Here is a 19,860-nt window from a genome sequence, read left to right on the forward strand (position 1 = left end):
CCATACATGACTACTGGAAAAACCATAGCTTTGACTAGACTGACCTTTGTTGGCAAAGTAATGTCTCTGCTTTTTAATATGCTGTCTAAGTTGGTGACAGCGGAGGCATGGGTTGGTGGTCACCTGCTGCAGGGTTGGGGTCACTGAGTGTAGCAGTACACGCATGGGATCTTTTGAAGCAGGTCACCATTATCTTCATTACCTCCACCATAGTTGGGCCCCAGGTAAATAGCAGGGAAGGAACACAGCTCCATCCATCAATAGAAAATTGGATTAAAGATTTATTGAGCATGGCCCCGCCCATCAGAACAAGACCCAGTTTTCCCCTCAGTCAGTCTCTCCCAGAGGAAGCTTCCATAAGCCTCTTATCCTTCTACATCAGAGGGCAGACAGACTGAAAACCACAATCACAGAAGACTAACCAATCTAATCACATGGACCACAGCCTTGTCTAACTCAATTAAACTATGAGCCATGCCGTGTAGGGCCACCCAAGATAGATAGGTCATGGTGGAGAGTTCTTAGAGAATGCAGTCCACTGGAGAAGGGAATGGCAAACCACTTCAGTATTCTTGCCTTGAGAACTGAATGAACAGTATGAAAAGGCAAAAAGATAGGACACTGAAAGATGAACTCCCCAGGTCAGTAAGTGCCCAATATGCTACTGGAGATCGGTGGAGAAATAACTTCAGAAAGAATGAAGAGATGGTGCCAAAGCAAAAACAACACCCAGTTGCGGATGTGACTGGTGATGGAAGCAAGGTCCGATGATGTAAACAGCAATATTGCATAGGAACCTGGAATGTTAGGACCATGAATCAAAGCAAATTGGAAGCGGTCAAACAGGATATGGCAAGAGTGAACACTGACATTTTAGGAATCAGCAAAATAAAATGGACTGGAATGGATGAATTTAACTCAGATGACCATTATATCTACTACTGTGGGCAGGAATCCCTTAGAAGAAATGGAGTAGCCATCATGGTCAACAAAAGAGTCTGAAATGCAGTACTTGGATGCCATCTCAAAAACAACAGAATGATCTCTGTTCATTTCCAAGGTAAACCATTCAATATAATGGTAATCCAAGTCTATGCCCTGACCAGTGATGCTGAAGAAGCTGAAGTTGAACGGTTCTATGAAGACCTCTAAGACCTTTTAGAACTAACACCCAAAAAGATGTTCTTTTTAATATAGGGGACTGGAATGCAAAAGTAGGCAGTCAAGAAACACCTGGAGTAACAGGCAAATTTGGTCTTGGAGTACAGATTAAAGCAGGGTAAAGGCTAATAGAGTTTTGCCAAGAGAACGCACTGGTCATAGCAAAACCCTCTTCCAACAACACAAGAGAAGACTCTACACATGGACATCACCAGATGGTCAATACCAAAATCAGACTGATTATATTCTTTGCAGCCAAAGATGGAGAAGCTCTATACAGTCAACAAAAACAAGACCAGGAGCTGACTGTGGCTCAGATCATGAACTCCTTATGGCCAAATTCAGACTTAAATTGAACTAAGTAGGGAAAACCACTAGACCATTCAGGTATGACCTAAATCCAATCCCTTATAATTATACAGTGGAAGTGAGAAATAGATTTAAGGGACTAGATCTGATAGAGTGAGGTTCGTGACATTTTACAGGAGATAGGAATCAAGACCATTCCCAAGAGAAAGAAATGCAAAAAAGCAAAATGGCTGTCTGAGGAGGCCTTACAAATAGCTCTGAAAAGAATAGAAGCCAAAAGCAAAGCAGAAAAGGAAAGATATACCCATTGAATGAGTTCCAAAGAACAGCAAGGAGAGATAAGAAAGCCTTCCTCAGTGATCAGTGCTAATAAATAGAGGAAACAATAGAATGGGAAAGACTAGAGATTAAACCATTTTGATTATCTTGGTTATTAAGATCTTTTTTGTACAGTTCTTCTGTGTATTCTTGCCACCTCTTCTTAGTATCTTCTGCTTCTGTTAGGTCCATACCATTACTGTCCTTTTTCGAGCCCCATCTTTGCATGAAATGTTCCCTTGGTATCTCTAATTTTCTTGTATAAAAGAATGTAAGTTAAATAAGCTATATAGGTTAAGAATATAAGGTAAATAACTCCACATATAAGTTAAATAAGCAGGGAGACAATATACAGCCTTGATGTACTCCTTTCCCTATTTGGAACCACTCTGTTGTTCCATGTCCAGTTCTAACTGCTGCTTCTTAACCTGTATACAGATTTCTCAGGAAGCAGGTAAGGTGGTATGGTATTCCCATCTCTTGAAGAATTTTCCACAGTTTGTTGTGATCCACACAGTCAAAGGCTTTGGCATAGTCAATAAAGCAGAAGTACTTGACTTCACATTCCAGGATGTCTGGCTCTAGGTGAGTGATCACACCATCGTGATTATCTGGGTCATGAAGATCTTTTTTGTATAGTTCTGTGTATTCTTGCCACCTCTTCTTAATATCTTCTGCTTCTGTTAGGTCCATACCATTTATGTCCAAAAGTTCAAGCTTCACTCAAGTGTTTTTAAATCACTAAGACAATAAATTTTCTAGACTTTTAGCAGTAATACTAGATGTGAAAATACATGAAACTATATCAAAGTCTTCGGTTACTATAAATCAGAAATCAAGCATTCTATTCATACTAAGTCAAACAAGTGGAGTCAAGCCAATTTTTGTAATGATTTTGTGTAATCATTATTCTAGGTATCTCATATAGGTGGATCACACATTTGTCCTTTTGCATTCGGCTTATACCATTCAGCATTGTGTTTTCAAAGTTACTCCACATTGCACGTTCACCAGAATTTCATTCTTTTAAAGGTTGATTAAAATTCCTTTGTATGGATATGTCACATTTTCTTTATGCTAATGGACATTAGAGAGTTTCAACCTTTTTGGCTACTGTGAATAATGCTGCTATTAACACTGGTGTGCAAGTATATGAGTCCCTGCTTTCGATTCTCTTGGGTATATACCTAAAAGTAGAATTGCTGGTAATTCATATGGTAATTCTATATTTAACTTTGAGGAACTTCTATATTGTCTTCCTGATTCTCTTAAATACATTTTAATTCCCTGTTGAAATTATCCATTTCTAAAAATTTATATTCTCTACCTTTGTTTTTTTCCTATATATTTGAACATGTACACAGTTATTTAAAAATCTTTTTTGGATGACAGCAATATCTAGATTATCTACGGATCTGCTTCTATTGTCCATGTTTATTTCTTGGGTTTCGGTCATGTCATCTTGTCTTTTGGTATGCCCTGTAATTTTGTACATAATGCCTCCAGAGAGGATTTCCCTTTCCTCTAGTAGGCAGATATGGTAACTGATCACCTTAAACCAATCAGGGGGCTGTGCTGAGTGCAGGCTTAATTGCGTCTCCAGTAAAGGTCAAGCTACTTTGGGTTCATCTCCATTCCAAGAGCACAACCCTCCAGGATTTTTAACTGAGACCCTGGGAATTCATTGAGATTTCTCCCTCTGGCAGGTTTATAACTCTAGTCTGTATCTTGTGAGACTGCCAAAATGTCTGCTTTTCAAAGGCTTTCCAATGAGATTTTTTTTAGCCTTCCATTCTGTAAAGCCCAGGATTTGGCAAACATCCCAACAGGATAACTGCCTGTTTGCTTGAGGTTCCCTTAGTTTTCTATAAAAGCTTGCTGGTTTCTTGTCCCCAGAGCAAAGGTCTCCCAGTATACAGTCCTGGTTCTCAGACGCCTGCTCATGCCTAGTATCAGCAAATTCCTCAAGGGAAAAAGAAGCTACAAGAGTCAGCTCACCTTTCTGAGATTCTTTTAGCTCACCTTCACTCTTGGGGTCCAGCCCTTTGGGATCTCAGCCCAAAGCACAGTGTACCAAGGTCCCACTCTTGGTAGAAACTGTACTATATTTTTATCTTCCTAGCCTCATAAGACTATGAAAATTAGAAATTACTTTGAGATGAATAAAAATGAAAATGCATCCTATAAAAATTTATGAGATGCCATTCTCCAAACCTCATTCCTACCATGATTTTAAAAAGAAAGGAAAAGTAAACAATACAACAACAATGACAACAAAATCTTTCCATATTAAACTGATTTATGTGCTGAGACTATTGGTAACTCACTCCTGGTTTCAGTAATAGCTTCCAAGTACAGTATTTTGACTGCTCTGGTCTCAACAACTGTAGTTCTTGGAATACTAATACAGAACCAATAGATACTTTTTGGTGATGTATATGGAAAAATATACAAAAATTTAAATATATGACCCTATATATTTATAATTACTGCTTGTCAGAACATAATTTATGGGTTTCATAATCAAACAATAGAGTTCTCATATTGTCAGTGCTAAAATTTGTTCTCTTCATGTGAAATTTATATGACAATAATTAGCTATATAGGTATTTGTGAGACTTAAATGAGAACTGGATTACTTAAATGAGAACTATGCATTACTGGATTTAAAATAAATGATAAAACTATCATGTTAAAAAAAAAAAAGACTATATTTTAGGTCATCTATCTCCAGGCAAACACAGTTACAAAATCAAGGCTCACCTCTCTTAAATCTTATCCTTTCTCAGATCTTTTTTTTTTAATATTTACTTATTTTATTTGTCTATGCTGAATCTTACTGGCAGCACTAGTTTCTTTGATATTTGATCTCTAGTTGTGGCATTCGAATTCTGAAGTTGTGGCACATGGGATCTAGTTCCTTGACCAGGTATTGAACCGAGGCCCCCTGCACTGGGATCACAGAATCTTAGCCACTGGACCACCAGGCAAGTCCCCCTTTTCTCAGATCTTAATCAAGTAATTCCTCACTACCTTGTTAGTTCTTTGAAGCTTTAACATATACTTTAAAAATATTTTCTCTGCCTGTTTTCTTTCTTTTTAAAAAAAATACGTTTATTTCTTTTTGGCTGTGCTGGATCTTTGCTGTTGCTTAGGCTTTTCTCTAGTTGCAGTGAGCAGGGTCTGCTCTCTAGCTGTGGTGCACAGACTTATTGCCATGGCTTCTCTTGTTGCAGAGCACAGGGTCTAGGTACGTGAACTCAGCAGTTGCAGCTCCCTGGCTCTAGAGCACAGGCTCAGCAGCTGTGAGGCACAGGCTTAGTTGCTCCATAGCATGTGGGATCTTTATGGAAGATTGAACCCATGTCCCCTGCATTGACAGGCAGATTCTTTACCAGTGAGTCACCAGGGAAGCCCCACTGCTTTCTTTTCTAATTACACAATTCCTATGCCATATCAGTACTATTTAGTATTATTGGTCTTAAAGTATTGCCAGTTTGGGTAAGTTTAAGAACATAATTCCCAAATGCAGAGAAACTATAATTTTTTTTTTTTTTTAAAGACAGTCTTAGGAAAAAGATATATTTTAGGCTTAGAAAACTTGTTTATTATTTTGAAGTTTTAGAAAGATAACCATTAAATTATGCTAGAATTATGTTTTGCTTTCATTTCTTACCCATTAAAATGAAAAATGAGGTACTTAAACTATAATTTCACTCATAACAGAATATGTACCAACATATGCTTTACATTTTAAAGGCTACTATATTAAAAACAAGATAAAAACCATGTCTATTTCTAATCTCTTAGAACAGTATTCTAACATAGCCAGATGATGTTAATAGGTCTTCCTGGGAGGATTACAGTGGGGATGGATTTTTCGCCTAATCAAATATATTTGCTTTCTTTGGAGATGCAGAACACACATTAGTATATTAAAGATCCTAAGAAGTCCTCAGTAAAGTCAACTCTTTATTTTTGTTTAACTTTCTGTTTTCAAGTATATCTGACTCATGGACTACCTTTTAAGGTGCCTCAAGAAACCCACTTTGAGAAAGGTGACCTTAAAAAAGGAAAATAAACATTTCAAATAGTTTTGGTTATTTACATGTTATTATAGTTGATTATATAACTTCTTCTTCACTGAAGCTGAGCTGGTGGGTTCTGTGGGGGGGTTTTGTTAGCTTTATTAATCTATAACTCCCTTTATCAGTCTTTTCTGACTCCGGGTAGCAGAAAGAGCATGAGCTTTCTATACACACAGAGTTGGGATCAAATTCTGGCTCCACCAGGAAAGGCAAATTCTTCTCTCTTATTAGTCATATTTCTTTATTTGTAAAGTGGGTTTTGGGGGGGCTTTCACAGGATCATTTTAAGTACTAATGACGATATGAAGTACCCAGTATACTGCCTGCCCCCAGAGTTTCCTAAAGTCTTCAAGGATCTGGAATGGCCAATTGGAATGAACACGAGATTGACATCTTTCAACCTTCCTTGATTTGGAACTCTTCTTTGCTAATTAATTCCCTTGCTTCTTATATTAGTATTTCTCTTCTGACTACTAAGCGGATATTATACTCCTGGGGAATAATTCATTTTTATTCTGACTGACAGAATGTCTAGAGTTAACCTGATTTTTATTCTCTTAAAACTTTGGAAAGCTTCAGGTCTCCCTATCTCATGACCCTATATCATTTGTTACTGTAATAATTATAATAATTATCTTACCTTACTGTAATTATTCATTTTCTTCCCTACTAGACTCTAAGTTCATAAGGTCAGGATGCCTTATTGCTAAATGTACACACCTACGTCACTGGCCTGTTTAAAAAGTAACCATTCAACAATTAGAACCATTAACAAGTTACAATAATTGGGATCTCAATAATTATTAGATAAAAATATAATTCTTAGATGAATTCTTAGATGTTTTAATATTATTTATATAGAAGATATTAGCAGAAAACAAGGAGTTAAGTATTATCCTCAAACATTTAAAATATAAGTGCTATGGAACCAATATTTACTACTAGAAATCTTATTCTGTTAGTGATTTTCCTAAGATATATCCAGTAGGATAGAAATTAAATAATAAATACACGTATATACTTTTTACAAATATTTTCAGCATTCGAGAATGACTCCATTTATTCAAAAGATATGTTCCAGAAAGGATGGATGCAAATCACACTTTCATACTATAAATATTTAAAAATCCATCTGATTAAACTAAACTTCAAATATATTTGAAAAGCAAGAATCCCTCTTTGTAATAAGTATGCTCTCATACTAGTCTGGCTTACTCAGATTTCTGAATACAGAGTTTTTCAAAGTGGGGAACAGTTCTACTAATTTGGTCATATCAAAATGGTAAGAAGTTCAACACAACTCAAAATCAGATTAACTTTTACTTTTTGAAAATAATTTTAGTCTATGTATAAGTAATAAATATATCTGTTATTAATATAGTTTTTTAATGTGTTATTACACTTAGAATGGATAAACAACAAGGTCCTACCATATAGCACAGGGAACCATACCCAGCCTCCTGGGATAAACCATAATGGAAAATAATATATATATACATATATAAATAAAAGAATGTGTATATGTATATAACTGAGTCACGCTGCACAGCAGAGATTGGTACAACATTTTAAATCAACTCTACTTCAATTAGAGAATAGGTTTCTTCATATACTAGAAAATAAAAAATACTTACTATTATTTTCTTACAGTCCTTTCCTCTGCATAGTTCTGTATAGGTAGAGTACTGCACATATATAATCCAGCTTCCAACAAAGACCGCCAACCAGGAAAAGAAAAGATATTTCATTCGCACATATGAGAAGCGAGCCTGTGAGTAAAAGAGCACATAACAGTCAATCATTCAGCACACAGTCAGCATTCACTGTCCTAGAACATGACTTTTCCCCCTTTCTTGGAAGCACTCAATATATATTCTAGGCTTTCATATGGCAATTCTCCTAGAACAATGTGTACTTTCACTGAGTCTAAAAAGCACTGGTCTTAGAAAAGGAAGCTCCTTGGTCTTGCCAAGAAAAAGAGAACAAAATACCCTTTAAAATGTATAATCTTTCAAATACCACCAGAATCCAAAGTTACTCATTAAGCTCAAGCACGTGCACCGTGCTACCCTGGACACCCAGTAAGATCAGGTGAAGAGAGACACAGTCCCCTCTATGACAAGCTTATAGAAGACTGGTTCAAATAAGAATCTTAAAGTTCTGTATGAATAAGTATGGCAAAAATAATTGTGTTTTAAAGAAATAAAAACAGAGAATTTGGCTACTAGTCTAATGTCTCACAGTGAGGTACAACCAGAAATGAAATGAAATGAAACTTCACATTCATTCCTATTTCCCTGCTGTATTCACCAATGCTTTATGTTCCTTTTATTCAATCAATCAAATGCTTCACCTAACAGATATTCTGGAAATTTGAGGAAAAAGTTACAACTATTAAAGGAGAAGAAAGATGAATATATATAAAGAATAAATGACTCCCCTCATGTCAGTTTGTAAAGCTGTACAATAGGATCCTCTTTGCCTTGCTTTGCAACTAGTGCTCTGGTATCTAATTGCGACTCCGGTCAGTTGGGGGTTTTTCTCCATCAACTACATATCAGTTTCATCTCCAAAACTGTCAGCTGGTCAAGATAATTTGACATTTATGTTCTGAGTCTGGAACTCCAATGGCCTGATTTTATAAATAACTGAATTTAGGACCATGTGGAGAATTGAGCAAAAATAAATTAAAGACATGTAAACAAACAACGAAAAGCTAGTTTTGCTTTCACAACCCCAAGTCAGTTTCTCACACGGGACAACAGCGGGACACTGTGAGCGCTGTGGGCTTGCAAAGAAAGCCGAGGGAGATGAAGGACACAAGTGCGTCTGCGGAGTGCAGAGGAGAAAGGGACTCCGAAATACTGAATTCTTTTGGCTCTATTTGTGGTTTAGATATCGGTCTTTGTGAAGTGAATCCCAGTACCAAAAAGCTTGAGTACAACAAATTCACAGTTAAATGATAGATCTCTGAGTTTTATTATTAAAACATTTTTTTAATGACTTAAATGCAAGTTATTTTTGTATAGCTCTAAATGAATCCAATAAAAAGAAAGTCCAGATAGATTTCCAAATTAAATCACATAAATGACCATGAGTATACACCAAGGGGTTTGTGTGAAAGACACTTAAGATAACTTGGCCCTAATAAGAGGTCTAGTCATCAGACAGAAATTGATATGTACTAGTATTACAAAGCTTAAATATTATTGAGTGACATAATGCTTGCAGAACATAAGCACTTTGCTAGGCACACAGAAAATACTCAACAAACGTTAGCAAAATCAATTTGCAAGGCCCTGAACAAAAAGCCAGTAACGCTGTCATTATGATAGGCCACCGCCTTCTTTTTGGGCTTGCCAAAAAGAAAACTGAATCTGAATCTGATTAAGCCTTTAGCTCCAACTACCAGTTTACAGGAAATACAGGAGACAGAGGCATATAAGTAACACTTAAGTAAATGACAGTATTAAGATACAATCAGCAAACTCTAGGCTGTGGGAAATGCGGCCATACAAATAACCCCGTTCTTCAACAAATAAATCACCAGGGAGAAAAGAGAGAGAAGATGAGAAAACCAAAGATCAAAAAATACCTAAGAAATATTGTATATTAAATAATCACATTTCGTGGATCTTTTTTGAGTCCTGATTCAAATGAAAAACTGTAAAACAAAAAATGACATTTATGAGACAATTGAAAACTTGAAGGTTGACAGGATACCTAATGCTGTAAAGGCATTATTTTAGTTTGTTAGGCATAATAATGTGATGTTTAAAGAAACACGAGTTAATCTTTTTGAGACAGACACTGAAACATTTATGAATGAAATAGTACCTGGGATTTGCTTCAAAACAATATAGGAAGGGAAAGGTATGTGGCAAAAGTATTAAAACAATACTGGCCGTGAGTTGGTAACTGCTCAAGCTGGGCGATGGTTACATGCCTTCGTTTGTACGTTTTTCTCTACTGATTTAACATTTTTTTACGTTGTAAGATAAGGAATACTTTCATACCAAGATACCCGCTTCCCACACATTCATTCAGCCACTATCTGTTGTCTACTACGTGCCTGGCGCCACCTTAGGCACATTCAGAACATCTGCGTTTACAGTGACAAACAAATCCTAAATACCAGATAAGTACCCTTAACACAGTTCAGAGGGTTTCTTGGACAACAGTAGCATGGCATGATTTTACTTTTATAAGTCCAATCTTTTGTGTGTATGTGGCCGTTAGAGAAAGATTATTTAGTATAAGATGATTAGACAACTGTTAATCATTTGGAAATAGCATATTTAAAAACCTAAAACACATCTTACATCAAAATAAATTCCACAGGAAACTGATACACATGTAATACATGACATAATATAATACAAATGTAGGGATTTTTCAAAAATATTTTTTGAGATGACAAAAATTCTAACTACCACAGAATCTCTAAAGGAAGACATTGACTATGTAAAAACTTTAAAGTTGTGACAAAAATCACTGTAAACAAAGCTGAAAGATAAAATGGGATGTGACAGGAGTTTTCATCATTAGATTAAGAGAGGGTAGCTAGAGGGCTCAGGACAAGAATTGAAGTCACTTCCTGATGTTCAAGCTGGTTTTAGAAAAGGCAGAGGCACCAGAGATCAAATTGCCAACATCCGCTGGATCATCAAAAAAGCAAGAGAGTTAAAGAAAAACATCTATTTCTGCTTTATTGACTATGCCAAAGCCTTTGACTGTGTGAATCACAATCAACTGTGGAAAATTCTGAAAGAGATGGGCATACCAGACCACCTGACCTGCCTCTTGAGAAATCTATATGCAGGTCAGGAAGCTACAGTTAGAACTGGACATGGAACAACAGACTGGTTCCAAATAGGAAAAGGAGTACGTCAAGGCTGTATATTGTCACCCTGCTTATTTAACTTCTATGCAGAGTACATTATGAGAAACGCTGGGCTGGAGGAAGTACAAGCTGGAATCAAGATTGCTGGGAGAAATATCAATAACCTCAGATATGCAGATGACACCACCCTTATGGCAGAAAGTGAAGAGGAACTAAAAGCCTCTTGAGGAAAGTGAAAGAGAAGAGTGAAAAAGTTGGCTTAAAGCTCAACTTCAGAAAACGAAGATCATGGCATCCGGTCCCATCACTTCATGGGAAATAGATGGGAAAACAGTGGAAACAGTGGGTGACTTATTTTTCTGGGCTTGAAAATCACTGCAGATGGTGACTGCAGCCATGAAATTAAAAGACGCTTACTCCTTGGAAGGAAAGTTATGACCAACCTAGATAGCAGATTCAAAAGCAGAGACATTACTTTGCCAACAAAGGTCCGTCTAGTCAAGGCTACGGTTTTTCCTGTGGTCATGTATGGATGTGAGAGTTGGACTGTGAAGAAGGCTGAGCGCCAAAGAATTGATGCTTTTGAGCTGTGGTATTGGAGAAGACTTTGAGAGTCCCTTGGACTGCAAGCAGATCCAACCAGTCCACTCTAAAGGAGATCAGCCCTGGGATTTCTTTGGAAGGAATGATCCGAAAGCTGAAACTCCAGTACTTTGGCCACCTCATGTGAAGAGTTAACTCATTGGAAAAGACCCTGATGCTGGGAGGGATTGGGGACAGGAGGAGAAGGGGACGACAGAGGATGAGATGGCTGGATGGCATCACTGACTCGATGGACGTGAGCCTGAGTGAACTCCGGGAGTTGGTGATGGACAGGGAGGCCTGGTGTGCTGCGATTCATGGGGTCGCAAAGAGTCGGACACAACTGAGCAAGTGAACTGAACTGAGGAGATTTGTACTCACTCCTATGATGGTGGTAGGGTATGCTGTCACAGCATTTTCTGAAAGAGCAGTTAGCCATATACATCAAAAACTCTAAAAATTTTCATCTAGCAAATTCTACATTTAGGGATGTATCACAAGTGAAGAATTAAGTCTATACTATACACATACCCACACACACATCCCCCGACCCACCCCAATGTAATATATATGACATCTTTTACACCTATTATTATAACAGTGCATTATCAGAGGCAACCAAGTTTCGGCAATCAAGAAGTTACTGAATACAATTATTGAAACCATTTTATTTTAGGAAAGCTATTTACAAGCTGTTTATGGGCAACACCTTTATACTCCTAGATATCATTAAACTATGTACAATTAGAGACAGAACTGTAGAAGAGCAGACAGCAGAATTAAACAGAGCGGACTTAAGGAAACATCAATCTTCATTATTTTGCCCATTTTTCATTATGTGTACAAAGAGGAATGAATGCAGTTTGAAATCTTTTAGTGGCCATAAAGTTACAATCAACCACTTAGGTGAGAAGTTCAATCTTATATTAATATTGAGATGGGGTTTTAAAACGAGATTAACCTCAATTCGTTTAGTAAAAAATCAAGGAAGACCTTACACTGTAAAATAATATTTTCTTTTTTCCTTTTTTTGCCTTGCTCTGCAGCAGGTAGAAGTCACAGAGTAAAGGAAACCACGCAGACATGGTGAGTTCTCTGCTAGTTCAGAACTTGGTCTGTCTTACTTTCTCCCTGACACCCACCTCAAGGAGTCTAGTAATGTCAACTACCTTTGGAGTCTCCATCAATAATTTCTATTAGCTATCAAATGCATATTAAGCTTAATAAATGTTGGCAGCAGAGACCTGTATATTTTTCCCTTCTGCACAGCCAATTTAATAAAATTTGAAGTAATTTTGTTTTTCTCTCAAAGAGCTAAATTAAATTTTTTTTTCCCTCTGGCATATGTTTAAATGGAAAAATACCCTGTAAACTGGCTTGCCCACTGTGTGTTCATCATGATACAGAATGCCAAAATTTTTGGAGAGGAAGTTGGATTGAGGATGTTCCCAGCAGGGCAGTGGGCATCACCTGTTATATGTAAATGACAAAAGGAGCGAAATGCATTTTTATTCTGGTATGTCACTGAAATCACCGTGACTTGAGGGTAACACAAACTAGTATAAGGGCTTTCATGTGTCCTTTAATTTCTGCAGATCCTGTTGCCTCACATTTTAAAATAAAGGTTGAAGAAAAACAGCCATAAATGACATCTGTACCTACTGACTGTTTCCCTGTGTGGCACTCACTAAAATGTTCCCAGTGGTCTGTTCTATACCAATTACCTAGACAATCTAGACTTTGATGAAAAAATATAGTTACTGTTTATGACCTTTTTATTGATGCTGAACTATCCAAAATACTGCCCAGAAGCAAAATTTGTTCTGCTGATTTTGGGCCTAGCTACTTCCCTGGTGGCTTAGCTAGTAAAGAATCCACCTACCTGCAATGTGGGAGATATGGGTTCGATCCCTGGGTTGAGAAGATTCCCTTGAGAAGGAAATGGCTACCCACTCTAGTATTCTGGCCTAGAGAATTCCATGGACTCTATACTCCATGGGGTCACAAAGAGTTGGACACGACGGAGTGACTTTCACTTTCACTTTTCACTAGTGGTACACTGCTTTATTCCAAATTATGCTCCTGAAAGTTATAAGAATTTTAGAGAATACACTATGGCATGATTCTCAACTAGAGTCAGTTTTGCCTCCTGGGGATACCTGGCAGGGTCTAGAACCACAAAGTGTGACTGGAGTCTTGTCTGTCGAGGCCAGAAATGTTGCTAAACATCCTTCAAAGCACAGGAGGGCTCCCCACATCAAAGAATTATCTACCCAAACGTCCACAGTGCTAACTAAGACTGAGAAAACTTGTATTACGGTTACAAAATAACATGAAAGCAAAGATTATGGGGTTGAAAGAATCAAATTTGTATGACACTATCATTTTATTTTAAATTAATCTTTAAAGCATAAACTACTACTTAATTAGAAAAATATAACATCTGTCTGGAAATAACAGAAATAATTCTTAATGACTAAATGATTGGCAATATCTTATTATACATAAAGAAAAATCACTGGAGATGGAAAATATATACATGATGAAACAAACTTTCTCTACCAATTCTACTGTAAAGAACAGTGATACTTTTTCTTTTTTTTATATTGTTTTATTTTACTGTGATGATTTTATTTCATGAAAAATCTGAAAACCTATGAATTTATTCAAATAGTTTTACATTAAGTTTTGAATTAGGCATAAAGAGGCAACATACCAAAATTCAGCTACATAAGACTACTTCTATATTACTTACCTATTTTTCACATTCATTTATTAGGTTGGTGCAAACATAACTACAGTTTTGACCCGTGAATTTTTGTTTGCTTTTTCTTTTTAATTAATTTTTTTATTGAAGGATAATTGCTTTACAGAATTTTATTGTTTTTTGTCAAACCTCAACATGAAACAGCCATAGGTATACATATATCCCCTCCCTTTTGAACCTCCCTCCCACCTCCCTCCCCATCCCACCCCTCTAGGTTGATACAGAGCCCTGTTTGAGTTTCCTGAGACACACAGCAAATTCCCTTTGGCTATCTATTTTACATATGTTAATGTAAGTTTCCATATTACTCTTTCCATACATCTCACTCTCTCTTTCCCTCTCCCTATGTCCATAAATCTGTTCTCTATGTCTGTTTCTCCATTGCTGCCCTGTAAATAAGTTCTTCAGTACCATTCTTCTAGATGCCGTATACATGTATTAGAATACAATACTTCTCTTTCTCTTTCTGACTTACTTCACTCTGTATAATAGGTTCTAGGTTCATCCACCTCATCAGAACTGACTCAAATGCATTCCTTTTTATGGCTGAGTAATATTCCATTGTGTATATGTACCACAACTTCTTTATCCATTCATCTGTCGATGGACATCTAGGTTGCTTCCATGTTCTAGCTATTGTAAATCGTGCTGCAATGAATAATGGGATGCATGTGTCTCTTTCAATTTTGGTTTCCTCAGGGTATATGCCTAGGAGCAGGATTGCTGGGTTAGGTCATATGGTAGTTTTATTCCCAGTTTTTTAAGGACTCTCCATACCATCTTCCCGGAGAAGGCAATGGCACCCCACTCCAGTACTCTTGCCTGGAAAATCCATGGACGGAGGAGCCTGGTAGGCTGCAGTCCATGGGGGTTGCTAAGAGTCGGACACGACTGAGCGACTTCACTTTCACTTTTCACTTTCATGCATTGGAGAAGGAAATGGCAACCCACTCCAGTATTCTTGCCTGGAGAATCCCAGGGATGGCGGAGCCTGGCGGGCTGCCGTCTATGGGGTCACACACAGTCGGACACGACTGAAGTGACTTAGCCGCAGCAGCAGCATACCATCTTCCATAGTGGCTGCATCAATTCACATTCCCAAAAACAGTGCAAGAGCATTCCCTTTTCTCCACACCCTCTCCAGCATTTACTGTTTGTAGGCTTTTTGACGATGACCATTCTGACCAGTATGAGGTGATATCCCACTGTGATTTTGATTTGCATTTCTTTAACAATGAGCGACGTTGAGCATCTTTTCATGTGTTTGTTAGCCATCTATATGTCTTCTTTGGTCTTTTTCCCACTTTTGGATTGGGTTGATTGTTTTTCTGGCATTAAGTTGTATGAACTCCTTGTATATTTTGGAAATTAATCCTTTGTCAGTTGTTTCATTTGCTATTATTTTCTCCCATTCTGCTGCTGCTGCTAAGTCGCTTTAGTCGTGTCCAACTCTTTGCAACCCCATAGACAGCAGCCGACCAGGTTCCCCTTGTCCCTGGGATTCTCCAGGCAAGAACACTGGAGTGGGTCACCATTTCCTTCTCCAATGCATGAAAGTGAAGAGTGAAAGTGAAGTCACCCAGTCGTGTCCGACTCTTCGAGACCCCATGGACTGTAGCCTACCAGGCTCCTCCGTCCATGGGATTTTCTGAGGGTTGTCTTCTCACCTTGCTTATAGTTTCTTTTGCTGTGCAAAATCTTTTAAGTTTAATCAGGTCCCACTTGTTTACTTTTGTTTTTATTTCCGTTACTCTAGAAGGTGGGTCATAGAGGATCTTGCTTTGATTTATGTCACTAAGTGTTCGGCTTATGTTTTCCTCTAAGAATATTATAGTTTCTGGTCTTAAATGTAGGTCTTTAATCCATTTTGAGTTTATTTTTGTGTATGGTGTTAGGAAGTGTTCTAATTTCATTCTTTTACATGTAGCTGTCCAGTTTTCCCAGCACCATTTATTGGAGAGGCTGTCTTTGCCCCATTGTATATTCTTGCCTCCTTTATAAAAAATGAGGTATCCATAGGTGCATGGGTTTATTTCTGGGATTTCTATCTTGTTCCACTGGTCTTTAGAGCTTCCCTGGTGGCTCAGAGGGTAAAGCATCTGCCTACAATGAGGGAAACCTGGGTTCGATTCCTGGGTCGGGCAGATCCCCTGGAGAAGGAAATAGCAAACCACTCCAGTACCCTTGCCTGGAAAATACCATGGACAGAGAAGGCTGGTAGGCTACAGTCTATGGGGTCACAAAGAGTCAGACACGACTGAGCGACCACACTTTCTTTCCTTCTTTTCCACTGGTCTTCGTTTCTGTTTCTGTGCCAGTACTATACTGTCTTGATGACTGGAGCTTTGTAGTATAATCTGAAGTCAGGAAGGTTGATTCCTTCAGCTCCATTCTTCTTTCTTAAGACTGGTTTGGCTATTTGGGGTCTTTTGTGTTTCCATATGAATTGTGAAATTTTTTGTTCTAGTTCTGTGAAAAATGCCATTGGTAATTTGATAGGGATTGCATTGAATCTGTAATTGTGTTTGGTAGTATAGTCATTTTCACAATATTGATTCTTCGACCTGTGAATTTTAAATCATCATAACTAGGCTCAAACACATCTTTATTAATTAAAATAGGTACCATTACAATCAATACATTTTTGCCAATGAGAAATAACTTTGGTTATTCCTATAGTGTAAAAATCTGTGCTTTGGGATTCAATGAACTCTTGGAAAGCATTTTCTGCATCCTTTTGGTTGTGGAACCATTCTCCCTGCAAAAAGTTATCGAGATGCTTGAAGAAGTGGTAGTCAGTTGGTGAGAAGTCAGGTGAATATGGTGGATGAGGCAAAATTCCTAGCCTAATTCATTCAACTTTTGAAGCATGGGTTATGTGATGTGTGGTGAGGCACTGTTGTGGAGAATTGGGTCCTCTCTGTTGACCAATGCTAGCTGCAGGCGTTGCAGTTTCCAGTGTATCTCACTGATTTGCTGAGCTTACTTCTCAGATGTAATGGTTTCACTAGGATTCAGGAAGCTATAATGGATCAGACTGGCAGCAGACCACCAAACAGTGACCATGCCTTTTTATGGTGCAAGTTTGGCCTTGGGAAGTGCTTTGGGGCTTCTTCTCAATCCAACCACTGAGGTGGTTATCACCAGCTGTCATACAAAATCCACTTTCATCACAATCTGATAGAGAAATGGGTTTGTTGTTGTCACGTAGAATAGGAAGACACTTCAAAATGACTATTTTTTTTGATTTTCGGTTAGCTCATGAGGCACGCACTTATAGAGCTTTTTCACCTTTCCAATTTACTTCAAATGCTGAATGACCATAGCATGGCCAATGGTGACTTCTTGTGCAGTAGTGAGAGGGGCAGCTTCAGTGATTGCCCTCAGTTGGTTGTTGTCACCTGCCAATCGCCAGCCACTATGCTCATCTTCAAGGCTCTCGTCGCCTTTGCAAAACTTCTTCAACCACCACTGCACTGTACATCTGTTAACAGTTTCTAGGCCCAATGTGTTTCTGATGTTGTGAGTTGTCTCCAGTGCTTTATGACCCATTTTGAACTCAAATAAGAAAACTGCTCAAATTTGCTTTTTGTGTAACATCATGTCCCTAATCTAAAATAAATATAAAATAAACAGCAAGTAATAAGTCAATAGCAAAAAAAACATAAAATGAGAAATGTGCATTAAAATTATGTATAGCATAACCACATTTGTTTAAGAATGCATTCTAATATCAAAGGCAAATTTATAATGCAAAAAACTGCAATTACTTTTGCACCAACCTAATACAAACATATAAAGCACAAAGCCCATCTGCTTTATCCCTAAGTACCTCCCCATACAGATGTTCTTAATTGTGAAAAGTAAGGAAGAAAAATCTCTCTCACACTTTGCTTAATATACGTAGTAGACTTGAACACTCAGAAAATCTAACAAACTGATAAGGTTATAACTTGTAAAAACTCAAATACAATGATTTCATCATTTCATAGAAAAAGTTAAGACGAGCTTGCTATTTTTTGAGACTGGTTTACAACATTTTTATCAGTTTCATGTGTACAATGTATTTTTATTCAAGTTTTTAAATAATCACTTACTCTTAAATAAACTTCAAATATCTTTTTTCCCCTTATTGTTATATTAACAATACTATCGGAGAAGGCAATGGCACCCCACTCCAGTACTCTTGCTTGGAAAATCCCATGGACAGAGGAGCCTGGTAGGCTGCAATCCATGGGATCGCTAAGAGTCACACACGACTGAGCGACTTCACTTTCACCTTTCACTTTCATGCACTGGAGAAGGAAATGGCAACCCACTCCGGTGTTCTTGCCTGGAGAATCCCAGGGATGGCTGAGCCTGGCGGGCTGCTGTCTATGGGGTCGCACAGAGTTGGACACGACTGTAGCGACTTAGCAGCAGTAGCAGCAACAATACTATAGCTAGCTAACTTTTACTGCTAAATATTTAGGAGTAATGTGGCTGGAAAAAACTAAAGTTAAAATTATTGACATATCTTTAAATATAACTGTATCCTTTTTTAAAAAATGAACTCTAGATATTTATAATAATACTTGAGCATGAAAAACATGCTGACTGTAAAAATAGAAATATAAAGAAACCATTTAATAAGGTAAATACTGTATACCACAACACCTCCAGATCAACTTTGTTTGGAATGGATCCTATACCTTTACTAAAGGTTGTCTCACTGCTTAGTTGGAGGGTTGTGGGAAAACCATTAAGAAAATTATCTAAATGTATCTTAACTCTCTTAGTGCTAACATTCATGAACATCAAGAAACAGTTATGATGTTTAACCAAGAAACACACAAGAAAAGAACTTTCATGTCATTCCACACAAGGAAGATCTTGAGTGTTTATAAGTTAAAAATAGTGAAAAAAAAAGGTCCTAAAAATATCTATGTTCCCCAGCTTGTCCTGAGCATGAAAATACTTTTTTTATGACAAAACTTTAGAGGAGAATTCCTTGTCAAAGGGCATTATTAGCCTATTGCTCAGAGTTTTAGCATTCTTTATCTAAGAGCTGAGTTTTCACTTTTATAGGAAGAACTGTCATTATTCTCTGATCTAAATTCTAAAGGTTTTATTTGCATGAGCATATTCTCTTTTCTGATTTTATTAGAACTCTAGAAATAAAATTCTAACAAGTAGCAGATAATTTTCACATTTTCTTTGCATGCTGGTTCATATTTTTTACAGCTTACAGGGCTGACAGCACCAAAAAAGCAGAACATTTTTCCTTGGGGAACTAATTGCATGGGGTGATCCTGAAGCCTGTGGCTGATTTCAATAGCAAATTAATATCTCAAAGTGTCAAAGTATGCGGAAATGTTCATGATACGGTAAGAGAAAAAAATCAACTTTCAAAACTGCATATATGATATGTTCCCAATTTTGCTTCAAAAAAAAAAAAAAAAAGGAAAGTCACAAACAGACTGTACAAACTACAAGGAATACATCAAAATGTCAAGGGTGGTTATTTCAAAATGTCAAAAGTGGTAGGATTATGAATGATTTTTAGTTTTCTCTGTATTATACAGATTTTCTATAATGAATATATATTACATTAGATGACACCACCCTTATGGCAGAAAGTGAAGAGGAACTCAAAAGCCTCTTGATGAAAGTGAAAGAGGAGAGTGAAAAGTTGGCTTAAAACTCAACATTCAGAAAATGAAGATCATGGCATCCGGTCCCGTCACTTCATGGGAAATAGATGGGGAAACAGTGGAAACAGTGTCAGACTTTATTTTTTTGGGCTCCAAAAT

General features: G+C 37.4%; 1 protein-coding gene across 2 annotated transcripts in view; it reads right to left on the bottom strand.

The window, feature by feature from the left end:
* The window catches only part of FAM69A (family with sequence similarity 69, member A), a 96,440-nt gene that overhangs the window by 35,129 nt on the left and 41,451 nt on the right, over window positions 1-19,860 (bottom strand). Inside the window, exon 2 of one of the 2 annotated variants that reach the window (XM_010860455.1) lies at window positions 7,511-7,645. In XM_010860455.1, the coding sequence (XP_010858757.1) occupies window positions 7,511-7,624 (114 nt within the window). In that variant the 5' untranslated portion in view covers window positions 7,625-7,645. Of the gene's footprint in view, window positions 1-7,510; window positions 8,270-19,860 lie in introns of those variants that run through there. The other variant, XM_010860454.1, reaches the window with a different exon arrangement.

This window comes from Bison bison, unplaced genomic scaffold (genome assembly GCF_000754665.1).
Source record: "Bison bison bison isolate TAMUID 2011002044 unplaced genomic scaffold, Bison_UMD1.0 scf7180017864466, whole genome shotgun sequence".
Classification (NCBI taxonomy): Eukaryota; Metazoa; Chordata; class Mammalia; order Artiodactyla; family Bovidae; genus Bison; species Bison bison.